The 18,759-nt window shown below is 54.2% G+C and overlaps 4 protein-coding genes across 11 annotated transcripts; 2 read left to right on the top strand and 2 right to left on the bottom strand.

Annotated features, from left to right (window-relative positions):
• Nucleotides 1-41: 41 nt before the first annotated feature.
• Nucleotides 42-3,314, top strand: AGER (advanced glycosylation end-product specific receptor). 3 transcript variants are annotated; one of them, XM_011237679.3, is made up of 10 exons: nucleotides 42-747; nucleotides 877-1,069; nucleotides 1,247-1,311; nucleotides 1,465-1,552; nucleotides 1,651-1,833; nucleotides 1,927-2,054; nucleotides 2,243-2,381; nucleotides 2,669-2,689; nucleotides 2,800-2,926; nucleotides 3,045-3,314. In XM_011237679.3, exons 1-10 carry the CDS (start codon nucleotides 409-411, stop codon nucleotides 3,139-3,141), a joined length of 1,380 nt encoding a protein of 459 aa, XP_011235981.1. In that variant the 5' UTR covers nucleotides 42-408; the 3' UTR covers nucleotides 3,142-3,314. The 3 variants fall into 3 exon arrangements, with proteins under 3 accessions (XP_011235981.1, XP_034516396.1, XP_034516395.1); XM_034660505.1 differs by lacking the exon at nucleotides 2,669-2,689 and having other exon boundaries at nucleotides 2,243-2,420; XM_034660504.1 differs by lacking the exon at nucleotides 2,669-2,689 and having other exon boundaries at nucleotides 1,247-1,362; nucleotides 2,243-2,420.
• Nucleotides 3,315-3,501: 187 nt separating this feature from the next.
• Nucleotides 3,502-5,941, bottom strand: RNF5 (ring finger protein 5). Its single transcript, XM_002929637.4, has 6 exons — nucleotides 5,662-5,941; nucleotides 4,726-4,744; nucleotides 4,518-4,630; nucleotides 4,348-4,402; nucleotides 4,154-4,271; nucleotides 3,502-4,074 (listed from the first exon to the last, which is right to left on the bottom strand). Exons 1-6 carry the CDS (start codon nucleotides 5,799-5,801, stop codon nucleotides 3,977-3,979), a joined length of 543 nt encoding a protein of 180 aa, XP_002929683.1. The 5' UTR covers nucleotides 5,802-5,941; the 3' UTR covers nucleotides 3,502-3,976.
• A 655-nt stretch (nucleotides 5,942-6,596) lies between these two features.
• Nucleotides 6,597-15,619, top strand: AGPAT1 (1-acylglycerol-3-phosphate O-acyltransferase 1). Of its 4 annotated transcripts, none has more exons than XM_011237675.3 (7): nucleotides 6,597-6,800; nucleotides 12,357-12,556; nucleotides 12,776-12,909; nucleotides 13,219-13,394; nucleotides 13,556-13,651; nucleotides 13,776-13,848; nucleotides 14,377-15,619. In XM_011237675.3, the coding sequence occupies exons 2-7, from the start codon at nucleotides 12,366-12,368 to the stop codon at nucleotides 14,559-14,561; spliced, it is 855 nt and encodes a 284-aa protein (XP_011235977.1). In that variant the 5' UTR covers nucleotides 6,597-6,800; nucleotides 12,357-12,365; the 3' UTR covers nucleotides 14,562-15,619. The 4 variants fall into 4 exon arrangements, with proteins under 4 accessions (XP_011235977.1, XP_019665904.1, XP_034516403.1 ...); XM_019810345.2 differs by lacking the exon at nucleotides 6,597-6,800 and adding an exon at nucleotides 6,997-7,137; XM_034660512.1 differs by lacking the exon at nucleotides 6,597-6,800 and adding an exon at nucleotides 7,205-7,287.
• On the bottom strand, nucleotides 15,541-18,590 carry EGFL8 (EGF like domain multiple 8). 3 transcript variants are annotated; one of them, XM_002929646.4, is made up of 8 exons: nucleotides 17,573-18,590; nucleotides 17,238-17,360; nucleotides 17,024-17,136; nucleotides 16,849-16,944; nucleotides 16,576-16,746; nucleotides 16,423-16,502; nucleotides 16,189-16,342; nucleotides 15,541-15,929 (listed from the first exon to the last, which is right to left on the bottom strand). In XM_002929646.4, exons 1-8 carry the CDS (start codon nucleotides 17,671-17,673, stop codon nucleotides 15,847-15,849), a joined length of 921 nt encoding a protein of 306 aa, XP_002929692.1. In that variant the 5' UTR covers nucleotides 17,674-18,590; the 3' UTR covers nucleotides 15,541-15,846. The 3 variants fall into 3 exon arrangements, with proteins under 3 accessions (XP_002929692.1, XP_011235979.1, XP_034516397.1); XM_011237677.3 differs by lacking the exon at nucleotides 15,541-15,929 and having other exon boundaries at nucleotides 15,954-16,342; nucleotides 17,573-17,701; nucleotides 18,182-18,590; XM_034660506.1 differs by lacking the exon at nucleotides 15,541-15,929 and having other exon boundaries at nucleotides 15,954-16,342; nucleotides 17,024-17,149.
• Between the last annotated feature and the right edge of the window lie 169 nt (nucleotides 18,591-18,759).

Here is an 18,759-nt window from a genome sequence, read left to right as displayed (position 1 = left end):
GGTCCCATGGTTCACCCTCAACCCTCCCCAAGGGAAACAGCTAGGCCTGAACCCTGTTGCCCAGCAACCTTACCTAAGCAATATGGGGCTCCAGTCGTCCACCAGGCAAACCCTCGGTGGACTGACGGAATGAGTTGGGGGCTCTGAGTATTGAGAGATCCCAGGAGGTACACTCCCCACCCCCATGGATGTGGCTATGCCCAGAGACTGGCAGTACCTAAGGGTGGGGTGATAATTGTTTCTACTCGTACCTGAAGGACTCTTGTCCAAGAAGCATGAATTCCTAGCATTCCCTGTGGCGGGACAGGACGGGAAGACGGGGGGTAGGGGAGAGGTACAAGCCCCACCTAGGGCAGTGGCCACAACACTGAGGGGCAGACAGAGCCAGGAGCCTGGGAAGGAAGCAGGATGGCAGCAGGGGCAGCGGCAGGAGCCTGGGTGCTGGTCCTCAGTCTGTGGGGTGAGCCACTCCCCTCACACCAATCCTCCCCACAGAAAGCACTTCATCCTCCTCCCCACATCTGCCCAGAACTTTTCCTGGAACCCGGGCACTGCTTTTCAAGCTCCCTCACCCATCTTGTCCTAGTTTTGTTAGCTCTCCCTTTCCCACCTACCCCTCCACCATTGTACTGTCTCCCAGGGGCAGTAGGAGGCGACCGAAACATCACAGCCCGGATTGGGAAGCCACTGGTGCTGAACTGTAGGGGAGCCCCCAAGAAACCACCCCAGCAGCTGGAATGGAAACTGGTAAGCAGGGCTCCTGCCACAGCTTCCCCACCTCCAGAGACCAGGGATGATTCGCTTCCCCACCTCCCCGCCAAACGAGTCCTTTCCCAAAGGACTTGCACTGTTCAGTCCCCTCTCCTCTGTCCCCAGAACACAGGTCGGACAGAAGCTTGGAAGGTCCTGTCTCCTCAGGGAGGCTCCTGGGACAGCGTAGCTCGAGTGCTCCCCAACGGCTCCCTCCTCCTGCCGGCAGTAGGGGTCCAGGATGAGGGGACTTTCCGGTGCCGGGCAACAAGCAGGAAGGGAAAGGAGACGAGGTCTGCCTACCAAGTCCGAGTCTACCGTAAGAGTTCCAGGGCCTTCTCCATGGCCCACCTCTCATCTAAGGAAAAGCCTTCAACCCCAGCCCTTGATTCCTTGGCCCTGGTGTGTGAGAACCTGTGACTTCAGCAGCCCCAGTTCCCACACCTGCGCGTGTCTTCAAAGCTGCAGCCTCTGATTGAAATTTTCCCTCCTTCAGAGACTCCTGAGAAGCCAGAAATTATCAATCCTGCCTCTGAACTCATGGCTGGTGTACCCAATAAGGTAGTGGGAGAAAGAGGGGAAGTAGAAAGCAGTCCTGAGGAGAGGAAGGGGGTGTAAGGTCTGTGTGTGTGTGTGTGTGTGTGTGTGTGTGTGTGTGTGTGTGTGTGTGTAGTCTCTTATTTTCAAAGATGACGAACGTCACTCTTTCCCCAGGTGGGGACATGTGTGTCTGAGGGGGGCTATCCTGCAGGGACTCTTAACTGGCACTCAAACGGGAAACCTCTCATACCTGACGGCAAAGGTAAGTCCCAAAGTCCCCCCTCCCAGCTGCTTTCTTTCTGACTGCTCCCCCACACCCACCGTGGTATATCTTGCCTTGTCTTCCCTTCCCCGCCATAGGAACGTCTGTGCAGGAAGAGACCAGAAGACATCCTAAGACAGGGCTTTTCACACTCCAGTCAGAGCTGACGGTGATCCCAGCCCAGGGAGGAGCTCCCCACCCCACCTTCTCCTGTAGCTTCCGCCCTGGACTTCCCCGGCGTCGAGCCCTACACACAGCCCCCATCCAGCTCACAGTCTGGGGTGAGTGGAGGCCCTCAGAGAAGGACGAGTTAAGCCCATGGCCACTGGGACCACACACAGGTATAACTCTCAACTTCATCCCCTCTGCCCCAGAGCCTGTGCCTCCGGAGGTCCAAGTGATGGTACAGCCAGAAGATGGAAAAGTAGTTCTTGGTGGTACCCTGACCCTGACCTGTGAAACCCCTGCCCAGTCCTCCCTTCAAATCCACTGGATCAAGGATGTGAGTGACCTGGAGAGGGGGCTGGGAAGTAGACAGACACATCACTGGCAACTAGGACAGGAGGCTCATGGAGAGGCAGACAAGAAGCTGGGAAAGATGACAGACTATCTGAGGATGTGAAGACAAAGACAGGAGTATGGGATGTATGGAGATGTTGTAATAGTCTCCTGCCCCCCTTCTTTCCCCAGGGCATACCCCTGCACATTCCCCCCACACCTGTGCTGCTCTTCCATAAGGTGAAGCTTGAGGACCAGGGAACCTACAGCTGTGTGGCCACCCATCCCAGCCATGAGCCCCAGGAAAGCCCTGCTGTCCATGTCATCATCGGTGAGACCTCTCTCCAAACCCCAGGGATCCTGGGGCTGGGTTAAGGGACAGTGCAGACTCCAGTTCCCTAGCCCATCCTGGCACTGTCCCCAAGAATCACACCACCCCTCCTCAGTGCACCCACATCCAGGCCTCCTCTGCCCCAAACCCTCCCAAGAGAGCGGTCCAGCCTATCCCCTCTCTCCTCTGAACTGAAGAAAGGGAAAGACGCCATCAGGGCTCCCACTAAATAGCCTTCTCTCAAACTGAGACCTTCCCTTCTAACTTGCTCTGACTTTGTCTTTCAGAAGCAGACAAGCCAATCGCAGGTGAGGGGTTGGAAGCAGACGAGCCCACGTGACTAGGGGATGGATGGTCAACAAGAAAGGAATGGTGAGTGGTGGAGGCTGGGCCCTCACTTCTCCCCATCTCTCTACAGGCTCTGTGGAAGGGCAGGGACTGGGAACTGTAGCCCTGGCCCTGGGGATCCTGGGAGGCCTGGGGATAGCCGCCCTGCTCATTGGGGCCATCATGTGGCGAAGACAGCGACACCGAAGAGAGGAGAGGTGAGTGGAGAAAACACCTCAGACTTGGGACCTCCAGGCAGCAAGAAGGGGTGTGGGGGGGAGGAATGATGGAGTGCTAGAAACCATGCGCACAATTCTCCCCAATCCCCCTCCCCAGGAAGGCCCCAGAAAACCAGGAGGAAGAGGAGGAGCGTGCAGAGCTGAATCAGTCAGAGGAGCCAGAGGCAGCTGAGAGCAGTGCAACAGGGCCTTGAGGGGTGCACAGCTAGACCCCAACCGTCAGCCCCCTTTTCTCTTCCCCCTGCTCTGTTCTGGCTCCAGAGCAGTTCTCCCCTGCATAACCTGTACCCCACCTCACCAAGCTTGCTTCCACAAGCAGAGCCTCCCATAGTGATAAGTAAACACCTTACCCATTTGCTCTCGTGCACATCTATGTGTGTGTGTGTGAGTGTGTGTGTGTGTGTGAGACGCCCTCACCCCCTGAATCCTTGAGAGCCTTGAAGAAGAGGAGCTCACCCTCACACCTCCCCACACCAGATATTTACTCAAGTTGGGGAGAAGATGCTCCTGTCCTGGAAGGAAGGAGGTAAGGACAAAGGTGGGCAGAGCTCCCATCAATACATCTCACCTTGTTTATTGAATTTATAATAAAGGAGGTAGTGAGGGGAAGAAAGCACTTGAGAGTCAGAACCCATATTAGACACTGGGGAGAAAGAAATTAAGTTAAATCAATAGGGGGAAAGTAGGGGAGAGTCAGAGGGAGCCTTGCCCATCTTTCAACATCAAATCAATAAACATGGGGGAAAGCAAAGGATCAGGAGAGAGAAGAAACAGACATTCTCTTCTGTCTGTCCTCCTGTCCCAGAGTTGGGAGTTACAACACTACTCAGTGAGTTGAGAGCAGAGGTTCTCCCATACTCTGCACAGATGCCACTCCTCCTCCTCACCCCCTCCTAGCAGGTGGCCAGGGTTGGCCTTAGCCAATAGAGACAGGAGTTGGGGAGGAGGGGCCAGGAGTAAGGAAGGGTCAGCAAGGACCCCCAATACTGATTCTCCTCTGGCTGGAGGTGGGCAGGAAGGAGACAAAGCTCAAATACTGAGCAGCCAGAAAAAGAAGAAGATGGCGAGAAACAGGAAGAGGGAATCCTGCCAGCTGGAGGCCGGGTGACCCTGTCCCAGATCCACACCTGTAGGAGAGAGGAAAGCTGTGGAAGAAGCATCCACTCCTAGGTTGGGAAGGGGCCTGAGCTGAGGGAAGGCTCTTACCTGTACCCCGACGGAATGGCTCATGGGTGTTGAAGACGGTGGTGAAAAAGCCAAAGGGAAAAGCACCGACACCAAATGAGAAGTGAAAGCCCCCGGTATCGCCAAATGGCTGGAATCCCTAGGGAGGTGAAGAAAGTCAGAGGAGAACTAGGCAGATCTTTGGCAAGGATTGAACACAATCAGGCAAGACTCACCCCTCTGCTCTCTGGAGCTGGTCGCTGGCCCTGAGGGCGAGGTGGAGTTTTCAATCTGAAGAACAGGAGAGGGGCTAGCAATTAGAAACATTCTCTCCCCTTCCACACCCCACTCCCAGGGCAGAAGCCCGCCATCTTCCCTCAGCACCACCCCACCCCCTCTCTCTCACCTGGGGTCCTGGGGCTTCTGGCTCCCTCGCCCATAAAGAGGGACAACCTTTTCTCTGCTGATCCCAGCTTTACACACTGGGCACTCTTGCCGCTCTGGCCGCGTCTCCAGCCACTGAGGGAGAAAATGAAGTGGTTTCCAGTTCACAGCAGGGTCTTTCAACTCCTCAGACCTCCCCATTTCCCTCTTCATCTCCTCTGAGTACGCACCTGATGAAGACAGGGCCAACTGGATGGGGGGAAAAAAAGAAGGTCAAACCAACTACCGAAAGGCAGATACGGACCCGACCTCACAGAGTCTGATCTCACCCCCTCTTCCCAGGTATTACCTACTGTTTCTTTTCATATTTTTGACAACCTCTACCATGCCAGCCAATATGGCCTTCCCGCTTCTCTGATCTTACAATATGTAAAGCAATATACATCCTCTTCTCTCCCTCCCCCCCCCAACACACTCACACACCCATCCCCTCCCTTCTCTGCTTTTCAACTTAAGTTTTCAGGTCTCTTCAACCAGGGCTTTCCAGATATCCTCTTTCAGCCCCAACCCCATCCCTGCCCCTATCACTCCCAAACCAAACCCCCTTTACTAACACCTGCCCCCACTACTCCTTTTCCTCTCCTCTATGCTCAATAAAGTCCCTATTTCCACCATCCTTTACCTCTCTGGGTTGCCCCTTCAGTGCCCTTGTACTCACGTTTGTCATACCACTTCCTACCAATATCTCATCTGAATGTGATCCCACATTCCCTAGGTTTCCCCTACTCAACTAATAAGGCGTGCCTCCCCTAACCTTTGAGTCTAATCTTTTAACGCCTGTACAGCTAAGACCCCTCACATTCTGGGGTAAGGGGGCTCGGGTCTCACCTGTACAGATGTGCTGTGCCTCCCCCGCCCCGCCCCACTTCCTCTTAACACACCCCTCAGCTCCTAGTTCCTATGACTCTCCGTCCCACGGGTCTCCTCTGTACAGACGTGACCCTCTCGCCCACACATACCCAAAGAGACTAAGTCCCCTCCTCGGGACTCACCGATGGGGATGTGCCCTCCGATTATCTGTATGATTGTATGCCACCCCGTCGCCAGCACCCCCCCAAAGTAAGGAGTTAAGCCCCACTTCTTTTCTCCCCCTCCAGGATTCTCACCAGTACAGGTGGCCACACACACTGACCACAGCTTCCCGAGCAGTCTCCAAACATATATTACATTCGAAGGTCGCGCCCGCCCCGCCCCGCTCGCGGTTTGGCCCTTCGGGGCCCCCGTCCTCCTCCTCTGCGGCTGCCATGGCCGATTCTGTTTCGCCTTCACGTACCCCTTAATCCCCCCAAACACACACACACACACACACACACACACACGCCCCAACAACGAGAAACCGCCTCCAGCCCACGATCGTTGGGCGGGCTTCAAGGTTTTCAAGGTTTTCTAGATGCTATTGGCCTGAGTGACTGACAATCACACAGTTCAAAAGAAAGGATTGGTCCAAAGGGTCCAAAGGGTAGCGGTGAGGTTTGCGCAGCCCTGCCCTTGCACAATTATTATTGGCTGATACAGTCTCAGTCAGCATGCAATGCGATGGGATTGGTAACAATTTGATACGTTCCGTCGCCCGACTAGGGGGAGCTTTATTCGTCTGATTAGCTGCCAGTCATAACCAAATGCCAGAAGCAATTGGTTCGGGACAACACAGGCCTCGCCTACCAGAAGCCCCCTTCCTTTCCTTCACTTCCCCTTTCAGAGAATGTCCGGATTCCTATTGGACTTTGGAGCGCAGGGCTCCAAAGCACTTGATTGGCTGGAACTCGATGGAAAATGGTGGTTAGGTAAAATGCGCGTGCGCAGCAGGCGGCGGGAAGGGGTGGGCCAATCCGGTGAGGGTTAAGCCTTCTCTGGTTCCATCCCTTCACCTCCGCCTTGTAGCCATGGTGACTGCTCTACGATTGGCGGGGTTTGGGGTTCAAAGGCCTCGGCTCGGCCTCATCCGGGTCCTCCGGCTGTGGTCTCTCTAGGCTGATTGGGCAGTTTCTTTCACCCCTGATTGGCCGAGACCGGAAAAGACGGCGAAGAGCTCGTCAAGAGACCAAATACTAGGGTCGCAGGGTTCAAAATGGCTCCGGCCTCCTTCGCTGACGTAGAGAGCAGAACTTCGGGTCGCCCCTCCCTTTCAGTGAAGAAGGGAGCAGAACTGGGATCAGCTCGACATTTGGATGGTGCGAGCATCGATCTGCGGCGCTGGTGTTAACCCATCTCCTTCGGCTGGAGGAGTCAGCCCGCTCCTCCTTAGGTGATTTGCATAACAACTAAAAGCCCACACCTTTTTAATGTGACACAGTATGACAGAGTTGATCTCAACTCCGTTTTGAACCTTAAAAGCAGAAAAAGCCTAGCTCCACCCCTTTGTGAGTAGGTGCCGACGGGGCAAGGCCCGCCCCTTTTTAGGCGACCCGCGGCGGAATGGGTTAGGCCCGCCCCTTCCGTCCTATAATGTGTCCCGCAGAACTGGGGTCTTCCTCCTGGGTTGGACCCCTGGGACTTGGGCAAGCCAGAGCTTGGGCTTTTGTACGAGTTTGGGCCTTTTCTACAGTCAGTGACCCTCACTGTGGCCCAAGGAGCAGAACTAGGTAACAGTCCTCCCACTACCAGTGTTCTTTACATCCTCTACCTCAGGGCCTGTAAACTCGAGCAGGGCGAAGGTGTGTCTGGCCGCGGGGACAGGCTGAGGGCAGTTCAACACCCAGATAAAAGGTCCCACGTGACTCGAGTGAGGAAAGGTGAGAGGTTGGAAGATGCCAGTTGCCTAGGGGAGGGAGGGGGAGGTGAAGGTACAGGATGCCTGTAAAGGCTTAGGAGAAAAGTTAATTGAAGAAGTGGAAACCAAGGAGAGGAGTGATGGAATGATGCTGGTAAAGGGATAGTAGAAGTATGGGGAAGAGGAGATCAGGGGCTGGAGAGGGAAGAGATACAAGACTACAAAATTAAGGAGGCATGCTCATCCAGAGTAATCTAGCGGGTTTTTTTGTTTGTTTGTTTGTTTTGGAAAGCAAACCTAATGCCCAGTTTCTATTGGAAAAGATGCGCCCAGACTTTATGTTGGGAAGAGGGGCTGTCTGCTTCAATGACTAAGGAGACCGATAGGAAGAAACTAGAAAAGCAAAAGTATTCAGGTTAAATAAAGACCGTAGGAGGACGGGCAGGGAGAGGGCCCGAGAGTATCCCTTCTCTTGAAAGAGGGAGCTGGACTGCTGGGAGATAGTGGGGGCGGGGTGGGGGAGGGCAAAAGTCATGGAGAACCAGCGAGAGCTGGAGGGTCAGGGTGACGGAGCCCTGGAGAGAAGACGACAGGTGTAGAACTCAGTGCTTGGTATATAGTAGGTGCGTGAAAATATCTGGGATTGAATGGGGGACAGGAAAGAGGTTTTTGGAGAAGAGCTGGAGTTGGAGGGAATAAACAGCAGATAAGGGAGTTAAGGAGAATGGAAGAAACCTAGTGAAATTTCCAGGAAGAGGAGAGCTGATGAAGAAGGAATGGGCCAAGGAAGTAATACAGCACCAAGGACACACAAGCCGTGTGTGCTGAAAGGGAGTTGGAGGAAAAAAAGATGCAGCTGGAGCCAGAGAATGCCAGAGACCGAGGCAGAGCCCAACCCAGCTCTCGCGGGGCGGAGCTACCAAGAGGAGACTGGTCGTTGCGGGGAGGAGATGCCTGGGTCCCTGGGAGGCGATTGGCAAAACGGGCCGCCCATCACCGCCCCCTACTTCCTGGCCCTCCCCGGAAACCAGCAGGCGTTGGGGAGGGGTGGGGGGAGGATAGCGGCAACAGCGGCCCCAGCCCTCAGAAAGACAGCAGGAAGGGAGGGAGGGAGGGAGCGAGCTGGGGGGACAACCCCCCACCATTCCTACCGCAATGGGCCCAGCCTCCCACTTTCACCTCCCCTCCATCGGCCGGGGCTAGGACACCCCCAAATCCTGTCGCCCCTTTGGCACCGACACCCCGACCGAGGCAGAGACACAGCCACCCGCCACCACCGCTGCCGCAGCCTGGCTGGGGAGGGGGCCAGCCCCCTGGGCCCCCCACCCCACTGAGGTGGGGGCGGGAAAGGGATGGGAGGAAGCGGGAGGAGGGTGCTGAGAGGGACTTGGAGGAGGGGATGGGGGAGAGATTGGGTCTGGGAGGCGGACTGGGGAGAGGGTTGCTGGGGAAAGGAGAGGGGCCCTAAGAGGGAGGAGACCCGGAGACCCTGTGAATTTGGGATGGGGGTGTGGACAGAGAGTCCTGAAGAGGGAATTCCTGACACCTTCCCCAATTCCTTTTCCTGCCCTTTGGCCCCACATGACTCTTAGGGGGTTGTGGCCGGGAGAAGGCGGTTTATTTCCCTCCCTCCCCCAGCAGAATTTGCTTCCTAGGAATGCCCTCAGATACCTCTGTTTCCATCTAGGCACAGGACCTTTCTCAGTGGCCGTCCACACTGGGCTAGATCCTTACACACAGATGCTTTGTGGGGGGCCATGTTTTCTACATTGAGTCTGTGTGCCTTTGACATGTTTAATGGCTTATGTGCAGCTAGCTTCTCCCTATGCTATCCATGGATTGTGGAGAAACGATGTGTTATTTTCCATCAGGATTGCCCATTCTCCTGTCTTATGTCCATGTCTCATGTCCAGTCTTGACATCATTCAAATGTGTGAGTTTTTATATATTGCATCCATTATGTGGTTTCATGTTTCTTGCACATTTTATTTTATGCTTTGGCATATTTTGCGTATAAAGATTATACCTTACTTGTTTTGGTTCATATATTATGTCCATGATCCTGTCACATGCGGTAGTCTTCATGTGTGGGATACTGTGGTTTAGTTGAGTAGTGCGCACTCCTGTTGTGGTCGGGTTGACCTGTTTGCTGCATGTGTTTTCCCAGTCAGGGTTCACACCACACCTATCTGTGCTTCTTTACATATTTTTCATATTTACGCTGATGTGACATGTCCATAGGATCTGTGCTTCTGGTTATACATACTATTTATTTCATAATTTTATTGGCAGTATATTTTCGTGAGTCATATGCACATTAACCCATTTGGCACTCCGTGGTGCTTATTAATCCTTGGGCATTTCTGCTCCAGAGAGGGTCACTTAATGTCATGTATTAGAGAAAAAGGTGACGAAGCCTCCATGTCCCCAGAGAACCATCCCCATATGCCTTACCTCGCTGACCTTCCTGGCCTGTCTCTTCACATACATTCTCTCTCCAGTGGCTATGGACAGCCTGTCTTCTCCGTGCATGCCACAGGGTCAGCCCTGCTGTGCACATTATCTGTCCCCCACTCTTTTTGCATTGTTGGCTTGTATTTGATGACAGCAGCATCTCTCCCCTGTGGCATGTTAATCCCCATTCTGTATGTTTCTCTCCTGTGTGAGATGGGATGCGCCATCTTGATTGTTGGTGCTTTCCCTTCGATGTGACCGTGTATGGTATGTGCATTTCAGATTGGTTACTGTTAGGCTTCTTATGTCCACTGCTTTCTTGGTGACTTACCTTTTCACAGTTAATAGTCCTCAAGAGTGTAGCTATCTGATTCCTGATCATCTCTGTCATTAATTATGGCTGTGTGGGTGTGTGTTCAGCCTTATACTCTGTTCTGCACATGTTTATCGAGCGCCCTCTCTGCCTCCTTCTGTCCCTTGGAGTTCCTACCCTCAAGCCGCTTACAGACTGGGGAAGGAACAGAAATGCCAGGGAGCAGTTACATACACTGTGGTGTCAGAGTCAGTGGCTCTCAGACTTGTGTGCACACCAGACTCACTTGGAGGGCTTGTTCAAATACAGATTGTTGGGCCAAGGGCCCAGAATTTCTGATTCGGGAGATCTGGGGTGAGGTCCAAAAATATGCGTCTCTACACTTTGAGAACCAGTGATCAAGATAAAAGTGTAATGAAAACTCAGGTCAGGTGGGGTTCAAGAAGGCTTCCAAAGCGTGACGCTGAGCTGTGTGAGGCAAGTGAAGAGGCAGAAGGGCATTCCAGCCAAGGGAACAGCCTGTTCGCAGCACAGAAGCATGAAAGATCGTGGTGTGTCTGAGGAACTGGAGTTGGAGCGAAAAAGGCTTTTGTGGGGCTATGGCCTAAGATGGAAGCAGAAGTCAACTTGTCTAAAGGACCTGTAGACAAGACAGGGAAATGCTCGGACTTGTGTCACAGAAAGATCTCTGTGGTTGCCATGTGGACAACGAATTTGAAGAGCAGAATTATGAGCCCGTTTCAAATAGTCCGGGGGAGAAATGCTGGTCCAGACCTAACAGGGGCAGTGGGATAGAACAGCTCAGAGCCTACAGTTTTAGACTTGGCAGGGTTTCCTGTTTCTCTAGTGCCTGTTAACCTTCACGGATTGGCAACGGACTTACCTTTGAACACAGACCTTCTTGTCATTGGAAGGGAGTGCCTGTAGCCTTGCTGGAAGTGACAGATATTTGCCTGAACACCATTTTGTGACTTCTGACCCTGCCCCCAGCAATGGGGCAGAGTGGAGGAAGGAGGAAGAACCTAGAAGGCAGGTTCTGTGTGCCTGCCTGCACCTCTTCCTCCTGAACTCTTTCCTCTCCCAGGGCAGGTGGTATGATGTCTCTTTTACTCTCTGCCGTCTTTTTTTTTTTTTGCAGTTGGTCAGGCCTTATATATCGTATCTGCCTGACCAAGTTGCCTCCCGTGTCCCTGGAAGGGGGGGAAGGGGGCAGAAGGATTTGTTTGCCTGCCTGTGGAGGCAGGATTGATAGATGGTAGCTACTCCTGGTATGTCCATGGGTTTATCTGGGAACGAGAAGAGGGGTGGGGGTGGCTGCCGTGGTGGAGAGGACTTTTTCTAGTTATGCATTTACCATACATTGTTTCATCTGTTACTGGGAATGATTTTAAGTTTGCCTTCTGGTGTGAGCGGGTCAGTCTTTGTATGACCATGCGGGTTTATGTTTGCATTAGTGACAGAGCCTTTATTCTTGGCAGTGCGCTCTTGAGAATGTCTGTGGGTGTTTTGTCCCTTAACTGTATCTGCTGTGTGTACACCTATGTTTATACATACGGGCCGCAGCGTAACTGTGGTTAGGAGTATAAGCTGCTTAGGTTTAAACTAGGAAGTGCCTCTTAGGAGCCGTATCACCTCAGGTAAGTTATTTAACCTCTCTGGGCCTATCTCCTATAAAATGTAAATTGTGTGGTTCATATTTAAGGGTTTAACATAGTTTATAGATCAGCTCTAATCCAACAGAAATATAATGCAAGCCACATGTAATTTTTAATTTTCTGGTAGATACACCAAAAGTAAAAAGGAACAAGGTGAATTTAATTTTAATAATATGAACCCAGTATTCCAAAAGGTTAAGATTTCAAACTGTAATCAATACAAAAGATTACTAACAGGATATTTTACATTCTTTTTTTTATTCAAAGTCTTTGAAATCTAATGTGTATTTTACACTTCCCAACACATCTCAATTCAAAGTAGGCCACATTTCAAGTGCTCAGCAGCCATATGTGGCTGGTGGCTACCATGTTAGACAGTCAGTCCCAAGACCTTACCAGCTACAAGTGTTAGTTATTGCTCTTATTACTGTCCTTTTATCATGTTTCTGTGAGTTCTGGATGTCCGTGCCTCATGTCCCTTGCCTTTGTGAATATTTCTGCAGCCTTCCAGGACGGGTGGGAAAGCAGTCCTGAGTTTCTGTACCCCCCACCCCATCCTGTGCCTCTGGCCCTTGTCCTGATAGCTCCCCAAACCCTGCCTTCTGTGCCCTGCCTGCCCCACTCCCCTCCGGGAGCCAGGCCCACTGTCCCTTGCCCTGTCCCCTGCAGGTGGCCAGAATGGAGTTGTGGCCAGGGGTGTGGACTGTGCTGCTGCTGCTGCTGCTCTTCGGGCTGCCTGCCCTGTGGTTCTGCAGCCCCAGTGCCAAATACTTCTTCAAGATGGCCTTCTACAATGGCTGGATCCTCTTCCTGGCTGTGCTCGCCATCCCTGTGTGTGCTGTGCGAGGACGCAACGTTGAGAACATGAAGTGAGGGCCAGGGGCTTTTGGGTGATGAGAGAACCTAAGAGTCAGAAGGGAACAGTGGATGGGGAGGATGTGGGGTGTGTAGGGAACGTAGAGAGAGCCCAGGGACAAGGAAGGGGGGAGGACTGCGAAGATGCCCTGAAAGACAGTGGGATGAGGGGAACTGAGGCATGCAGACGGACATCAGTGGTTCCTGCTGGAACCCCTTGCCATGACCCACAGGATCTTGCGCCTGATGCTGCTCCACGTCAAATACCTGTATGGGATCCGAGTGGAGGTGCGTGGGGCTCACCACTTCCCTCCTTCACAGCCCTATGTCGTGGTCTCCAATCACCAGAGCTCACTCGACCTGCTTGGTGAGATCCCTCATAGGGCACGCCTCCTTGCCCTTCCTCCTTTCCCAGAATCTCCTCCTCTAGGGGTCCTCACCTCCCCCTCATCTGAATGTTGCCCCTGGCTCCCTTGCCCCCTCTTCCCCCTGGTCTTCTCACCTGCATAAGCAGGCTAATATATGTTTAATCACCTCTTCCTCCACTCAGGTCTTCCTGCCACCTCCCCTCAGTCTCCCTTTTCCTTTATCTCCAGTCCTTAGTAGCATGGCTTATGACCGGTTTCCCATGACACTTTGTCTCCTTTGGCCTTCACCTACCCCACTTTTACCATAGGGATGATGGAGGTACTGCCAGGCCGCTGTGTGCCCATTGCCAAGCGTGAGCTGCTGTGGGCCGGCTCTGCTGGGCTGGCGTGCTGGCTGGCAGGAGTCATCTTCATTGACCGGAAGCGCACAGGGGATGCCATCAGTGTCATGTCTGAAGTCGCCCAGACCCTGCTTACCCAGGACGTGAGTCACCCTGTGGTAAAGGAGGGTCGGGGCATTGTGGAGTAGAGCAGTTGTAAATAAACTGAGATGCAGGGCCAGCGGACCTCAGAGGTCCCATTACAGTGTCACAACCATGTTCTGACCCCTCTGTATATGTCTTCTTGACCCTCTGTCTTCCCCAGGTGCGGGTCTGGGTTTTTCCTGAGGGCACAAGAAACCACAATGGCTCCATGCTGCCCTTCAAACGTGGCGCCTTCCACCTTGCAGTACAAGCCCAGGTAATTACTACTTCCCCTTCTGCTACTGAGCCCCCAGCTTTCACCATCCCTTTCTTTCTTGGCTGAGTCTTGTCATGGGGCCTTGGAAGGGAACTGTGGGCTGTTTGCTTTTCCCTTTCCCTAGGTTCCCATTGTCCCCATAGTCATGTCCTCCTATCAAGACTTCTATTGCAAGAAGGAGCGCCGCTTCACTTCGGGTGAGGGCTCTGAGTAGACCTGGGTATGGGGGTGGCCAGAACAGCCTTGGATGAGAGAGGCTAGAGGGATGTCCCCACGAGGGAGAAGGATTGGTCGGTGTCAGAACTGAGATGTCCAAAGGATCATCCAGTGTGACCACACATCAACCAATAAATATTTATTAAGCACCCACCATACCCTGCTACGTGGGTAACACTCGGTCCCTCCAAGAGGGGTCATTACTGTCCAGTAGGAGAGATAAGGCCTGTGGGTGCAAGGCTGTAATAACACTTGGCAGTAAAGGCTAAACTGATACAATGGGGGCTGAAAGGATGCTAAGGAGGTGTCTGTAGTGGGGGGTGGGGAAGGCTTTGTGCAGGAGGGCCTCAGAACAGGTAGCAGCTGGCAAGCAGAGGGGCAGTTGTCCAGGGTGGAGAGAAGAGAACTGAAGGGTTGGGGAGGGAGTAGCAGGAGAGCTCAGAAACTGTGCCCCACCTGTGGGCAAAGGCCTAGGTAGACAGGCCATGATGGTGCTCACCCCCTCCCAGGGCGATGTCAGGTACGGGTGCTGCCCCCAGTGCCCACAGAAGGGCTGACACCAGATGACGTCCCAGCTCTGGCTGACAGAGTCCGACACTCCATGCTCACCGTATTCCGGGAAATCTCCACTGATGGCCGGGGCGGTGGTGACTATCTGAAGAAGTCTGGAGGGGTGGGCGAGGCCCGGCTCTGAACTCCCCTCCCATCTACCCCCCCACCTTCCTCCCACACCTACCAGCCCAGTGCGCCCTGAAGCAGGGGCAAGCCCTCTTCCTTGTTTCTCCTTTTCCCACTGTTCTCCTCTTTGGAATCTTCAACTTCTGAAGTGAATGTGGATACAGCACCGCTCCTTGCCCCTTCCCAGCTCCCCCCATGGACTCTCTTGCCTTGGTGCAGTCTCCACACTGACCCCCCTCCACCTCCTGTGCCATCTTGTCTGTGGGACGGTTGCCTCCCCCTCATCTCCAGTGGCTCACCTACACGAGGGTGGGGACACGCCGTCCTTTCCCCAGTGGACCCTCTTCCTTTGTGATCTTCTCTCCCTCTCCACCCCACACTGGCCAGTGGACTCATCCATTCTGTGGAACAATACCCTCCCACAAGTCCACAGATTCAGTGAACTTATCCATTTGTGAGGACTCCTCACACTGTGGCTGGAAGCAATGCCTGGAACATTCCTGGCTTATCCTGGGAACACCCTTCAGCACCTTCACACTCCCGCCCATGGAGCCTCCTGTCAGTGGAGGCTGGACCCTTCTTACTCAGAGGTCTCATCCTGCCCATAGCCAGGTGCCCAGGGGTAAACATACTCCTAGATGCCAATTTGGTCTCTACATTTCTGCTTCCCCCTGTCCCTGTGGTACAGTTCTTCAGTGGTCCTGGCCCCAATCCAGTCCCCTGCAGCCCTGCTGTACCATTCTAACCACACACAAGGGAAGAGGCAGACATCAGGTGCTGTACTCACTTCTGCTCCGTGGGGAATTGGGGAAAGGAACTGAACCCTGGCTGGAAGGGATGGGAGGGCTTTTAATTTATTTCTCTTTCTTTTGAGGCTTCCCCTCTCTGAGCCAGTTTTCATTCCCTCCCTGTGGCACTTACCACTCCTGCCTCCCACCCCAGACCTGTGCCCACAAACTGGGGAGGTGGGCTGGGAGCAAAAGGAGAGGGCAGGACCCAGTTTTGCGTGATTGTTTTTATTAATTATCTGGATAACAGCAAGAAACCGAGAATAAAGATTGAGAGAGAGAGAGAGATCTGGGCACTTTCTGGCTGCATTTGTTAAGGCATTAATGTGGTTCTCGCCCAGGCAACCTGCCCCAGCCAGAAGACTCGGGTGCACCCAAGGCACCCATCTTCCCTCCCTCCCTTCAGTTCTTGGAAGTTTCCATCACTCATCGCTCCTTAGTGGCAGATAACCTTATCCGCACTTCCCCACCTGGCTGATCCCAGAGGATTAGTGGGGCCAGTTTCTGTATAAATTAGGGGACGGGGACCGGGGCTCTGGAGAGGTTCCTTTTCGGCCGACTGAGGCCTGGGCCCAGCCTATTGTCTTCACAGGAGCCTGGTGAATGACAAGGAAGCAAGCAGACACGTTGGCTGTAGACTTCTGGGGCTGGCAGGGCACTGGAGAGACTCTCACCCAACAATAAGTAGATTGGGGACAGGGTACCAGACGAAGGGGTGAAGTACAGGTATATCTAGGGACAGTATGGGGAGACTAAAGGATTGGGGAAGAGAAAAATGAACTAGGGAAAGGTGTCTGGGAGAGCTGCAGCTATTGGGCGATGGGGGTTCAAGCAGAGAGGGGCATGAGGACTCACAGGCGCCTAGCCTCTCCTCCAGCAGCAGCACCTGGTCACTGAGAGACTCGATCCTGTCGCTGCGGCCCCATAGCTCTGCCACCTTTTCTGGCTGTAGCTCTTCAGGTGGCATGGGCAGTACAGCTCGGACCCAGGCCCCGGCCTGACCAGCCCACTACAAAAGAAAAGACACCTCAAGAGTGTTGGGGGTGGGGCGCACCCTGCCCCAAGGGCTTGGCCCACATCTCCACTCACCTGCTCCAGCCGCTCCAGGCGCCCTCGCAGCTCCTGAATCTCCCGCCTCCAGGCGCGCTCGTCATGTTCTGCTTCCCGAACTGAGACAAAACAGAGTGTCATCCACTGCCCAGTTGAGCCCAGGCCCTTGCTGCCACCCATACTCCCACTCACCCGCCACACTGAGGATGCTGGCGCCGGGTGGGGGTTCCAGGACCCCCTCTGCGCAGGTGTGCCCATCTGGGCCCAGCACCAGACCTTGGGGACAGCTGCAGGTGAAGCTGCCTGCCGTGTTGACGCAATGGTGCGAGCAGAGGGTGATGCCACCCCTACACTCATCCACGTCTAGTTAACAGAAAGAGAGGGTAAAGGGGGGCGACCTGGCGCCCCGAGGCTGGTGAGATCCTGATGCCACTGGAGGTTGGGGGGGTGGGGTGGACAACTCACCCACGTGACAGTGCTTCCCACCCCAGCCTGGGGCGCACTCGCACTGCTCTGGCCTGACGCAGATGCCTTGGTTCAGACAGGGCTTGGCGCAGATGGCTGTGGGTGCAGAAGGGCGGTTCAAAACCCAGGCCGGCTGCATGCCCTGTCCCCAGGCCCCGGGAAGACCCAGCCTCACCTTCATCACAGGTGAGCGCCCCTGGATGCCGCTTCTTCCACCCTTGGCAGCACACAACGTGGGTCTGCTGCACCTCCCTCCTCACCTCCCTCCATGCCACTCGGTATGTGGTCCTAGAACGTAGGCCTGGCTCTGAACATTGGTTTATGGGCTTTGGCCTGAGTTCTTGAGTTCTTCTTGAAAGACTTCCAGAGTCCAGGCTCCCAGCCCTCACCTGTAGGTGCTGCAGATGCGCCTTCCATTGCACACGGTCAGGTAGGGCTTATACACTGGTTGGCTGTAGGACTCATTGTAGTGGAGGGGGACCGCCAGCATCTGCTTGGAGCAGACCCCCTGACTGCACCCAGGCCGGAGAAGGTGAGTGAGACTGAGTGGGCCAGGCCCAGGGGGCCAGGAATCCCACTCCCCTCAAGGCTCCACTGAGACCCCTCCCTGGAAGTGTAACCCTCACCCCCATTCTAAAAGTCATGGTTTTGCCACCTGTTGAAGTCCCACCCCTAGCAGGTTTCCGGAAGACCTCATACCTGCCCCCACCCCCTCTGTCATCACCTCTCTTTGAGGGATCCACCCTTGGCCCCCTGGACTGACATCAGTAGCAGGAGGAATGAGAGTCCGCCTAAGAGAGTGTACAGTTCATCCCTGGATGCCATGATTCTCCTTGACTCCAAACCCTGCAGGCTGCAGGCAAGAAGAGGTTAATAGAGTTCCTTCCCCTCTCCTGTAAGCACTCCAGCTCCAGCCCTCCAAGAGCAGTCTGCTAGTGCCCTCTAAGGGAGTCAGCACGTTCATTTGTACACACTTGCATTAGCCACCAGGACCGTCTACACCTGCGTGTACATTTAATGTGACCCCTTCATTCAGCACACACGGTTCCAGCATCATGCAAGTGCACACCCCGACCACTCCCTCCACACAACACAGTTAACTCTCCTCCAGGACCCTCCTATCTGTAACATGCCCTCTCTTCTTAGTTTTTCTATCTTCAAAGCCTCAGATACTCACCATTACACCCCCCCACACCCTACACTCAAAACCATGCACCTAGAAACTGTACCTTAAATATATCCCTACTACCTCCCACACCAACACCCCTCACACACCACTTCCCCAACTCACACTCATTCTAAAGCTGATCCCCCATTGACATGGTCTCCCCACCTGTATTTCCCTCTCTCCCGGAGACTTCAAGCTGACCAGCAGCAGCAGCAGCAGCTCAGCCTGGTGGGCGGGTCGGGCAGGCTGGGAAGGAGAGGAGGGGCTGGGCCAGACGGAATCCTCCCCTTCTTGCCCCCTCCCACAAGCCTTCATAGTTCCTGCTTGATCTGCTCCATGGGGTACAAGTCCCATTATCCTTACTACCGCCCCAGCAAAGGGCCCCCCAGAAATAAATTTCCAACCCTGAGGCCCCTTATTTCTGGACTCCCCAAATCAGCAGAGGCTACTGGCTCTGTAACACCACCAGTGCCCCTGGCCCTTGCCACACCCTTCAACCCAACACAGAGTGGGGGAGAAGTGAGAGGCAGGGGCAGGGAGAGAGACAGAACTGGCAGAGAAAAGCAGGGTCAAGTCATGGGAGAAGAGGCAAGATCAGCTGAAGAAAGAAAGGAGGGCAAGTCGTCACAAAAGGCCAAGGCGGCCGGCAGGGGTGGGGGTGGGGGGGCAGCCCAGGGCACTAGGGGAAATTGCCCCATTTCTTGATGACATTTGTTAGGGCTGGGGGTGGGGGGCAGAGTTGA

The sequence above is a fragment of the Ailuropoda melanoleuca genome, chromosome 5, assembly GCF_002007445.2.
Source record: "Ailuropoda melanoleuca isolate Jingjing chromosome 5, ASM200744v2, whole genome shotgun sequence".
NCBI lineage: Eukaryota > Metazoa > Chordata > Mammalia > Carnivora > Ursidae > Ailuropoda > Ailuropoda melanoleuca.
The sequence above is the reverse complement of the archived record's forward strand: the minus strand, read 5'-3'. Positions and strand labels throughout refer to the sequence as shown.

Coding starts and splice junctions, on each gene's coding strand:
- AGER (XM_034660504.1), top strand. CDS start 409: ATGGCAGCAGGGGCAGCGGCAGGAGCCTGGGTGCTGGTCCTCAGTCTG. Junction 1,363..1,464: donor GTCCTGAGGAGAGGAAGGGG/GTGTAAGGTCTG, acceptor CTCTTTCCCCAG/GTGGGGACATGTGTGTCTGA. Junction 1,834..1,926: donor CATCCAGCTCACAGTCTGGG/GTGAGTGGAGGC, acceptor CCTCTGCCCCAG/AGCCTGTGCCTCCGGAGGTC.
- RNF5 (XM_002929637.4), bottom strand. CDS start 5,801: ATGGCAGCCGCAGAGGAGGAGGACGGGGGCCCCGAAGGGCCAAACCGC. Junction 4,403..4,517: donor CAGAAGCCCCAGGACCCCAG/GTGAGAGAGAGG, acceptor CCTGTTCTTCAG/ATTGAAAACTCCACCTCGCC. Junction 4,075..4,153: donor GCCATTCCGTCGGGGTACAG/GTAAGAGCCTTC, acceptor TCTCTCCTACAG/GTGTGGATCTGGGACAGGGT.
- EGFL8 (XM_011237677.3), bottom strand. CDS start 17,673: ATGGCATCCAGGGATGAACTGTACACTCTCTTAGGCGGACTCTCATTC. Junction 17,137..17,237: donor CGCATCTGCAGCACCTACAG/GTGAGGGCTGGG, acceptor CCTACGTTCTAG/GACCACATACCGAGTGGCAT. Junction 16,343..16,422: donor GCCTGGAGCGGCTGGAGCAG/GTGAGTGGAGAT, acceptor TTTCTTTTGTAG/TGGGCTGGTCAGGCCGGGGC.
- AGPAT1 (XM_011237675.3), top strand. CDS start 12,366: ATGGAGTTGTGGCCAGGGGTGTGGACTGTGCTGCTGCTGCTGCTGCTC. Junction 12,910..13,218: donor GAGCTCACTCGACCTGCTTG/GTGAGATCCCTC, acceptor CTTTTACCATAG/GGATGATGGAGGTACTGCCA. Junction 13,652..13,775: donor ACCTTGCAGTACAAGCCCAG/GTAATTACTACT, acceptor CCCTTTCCCTAG/GTTCCCATTGTCCCCATAGT.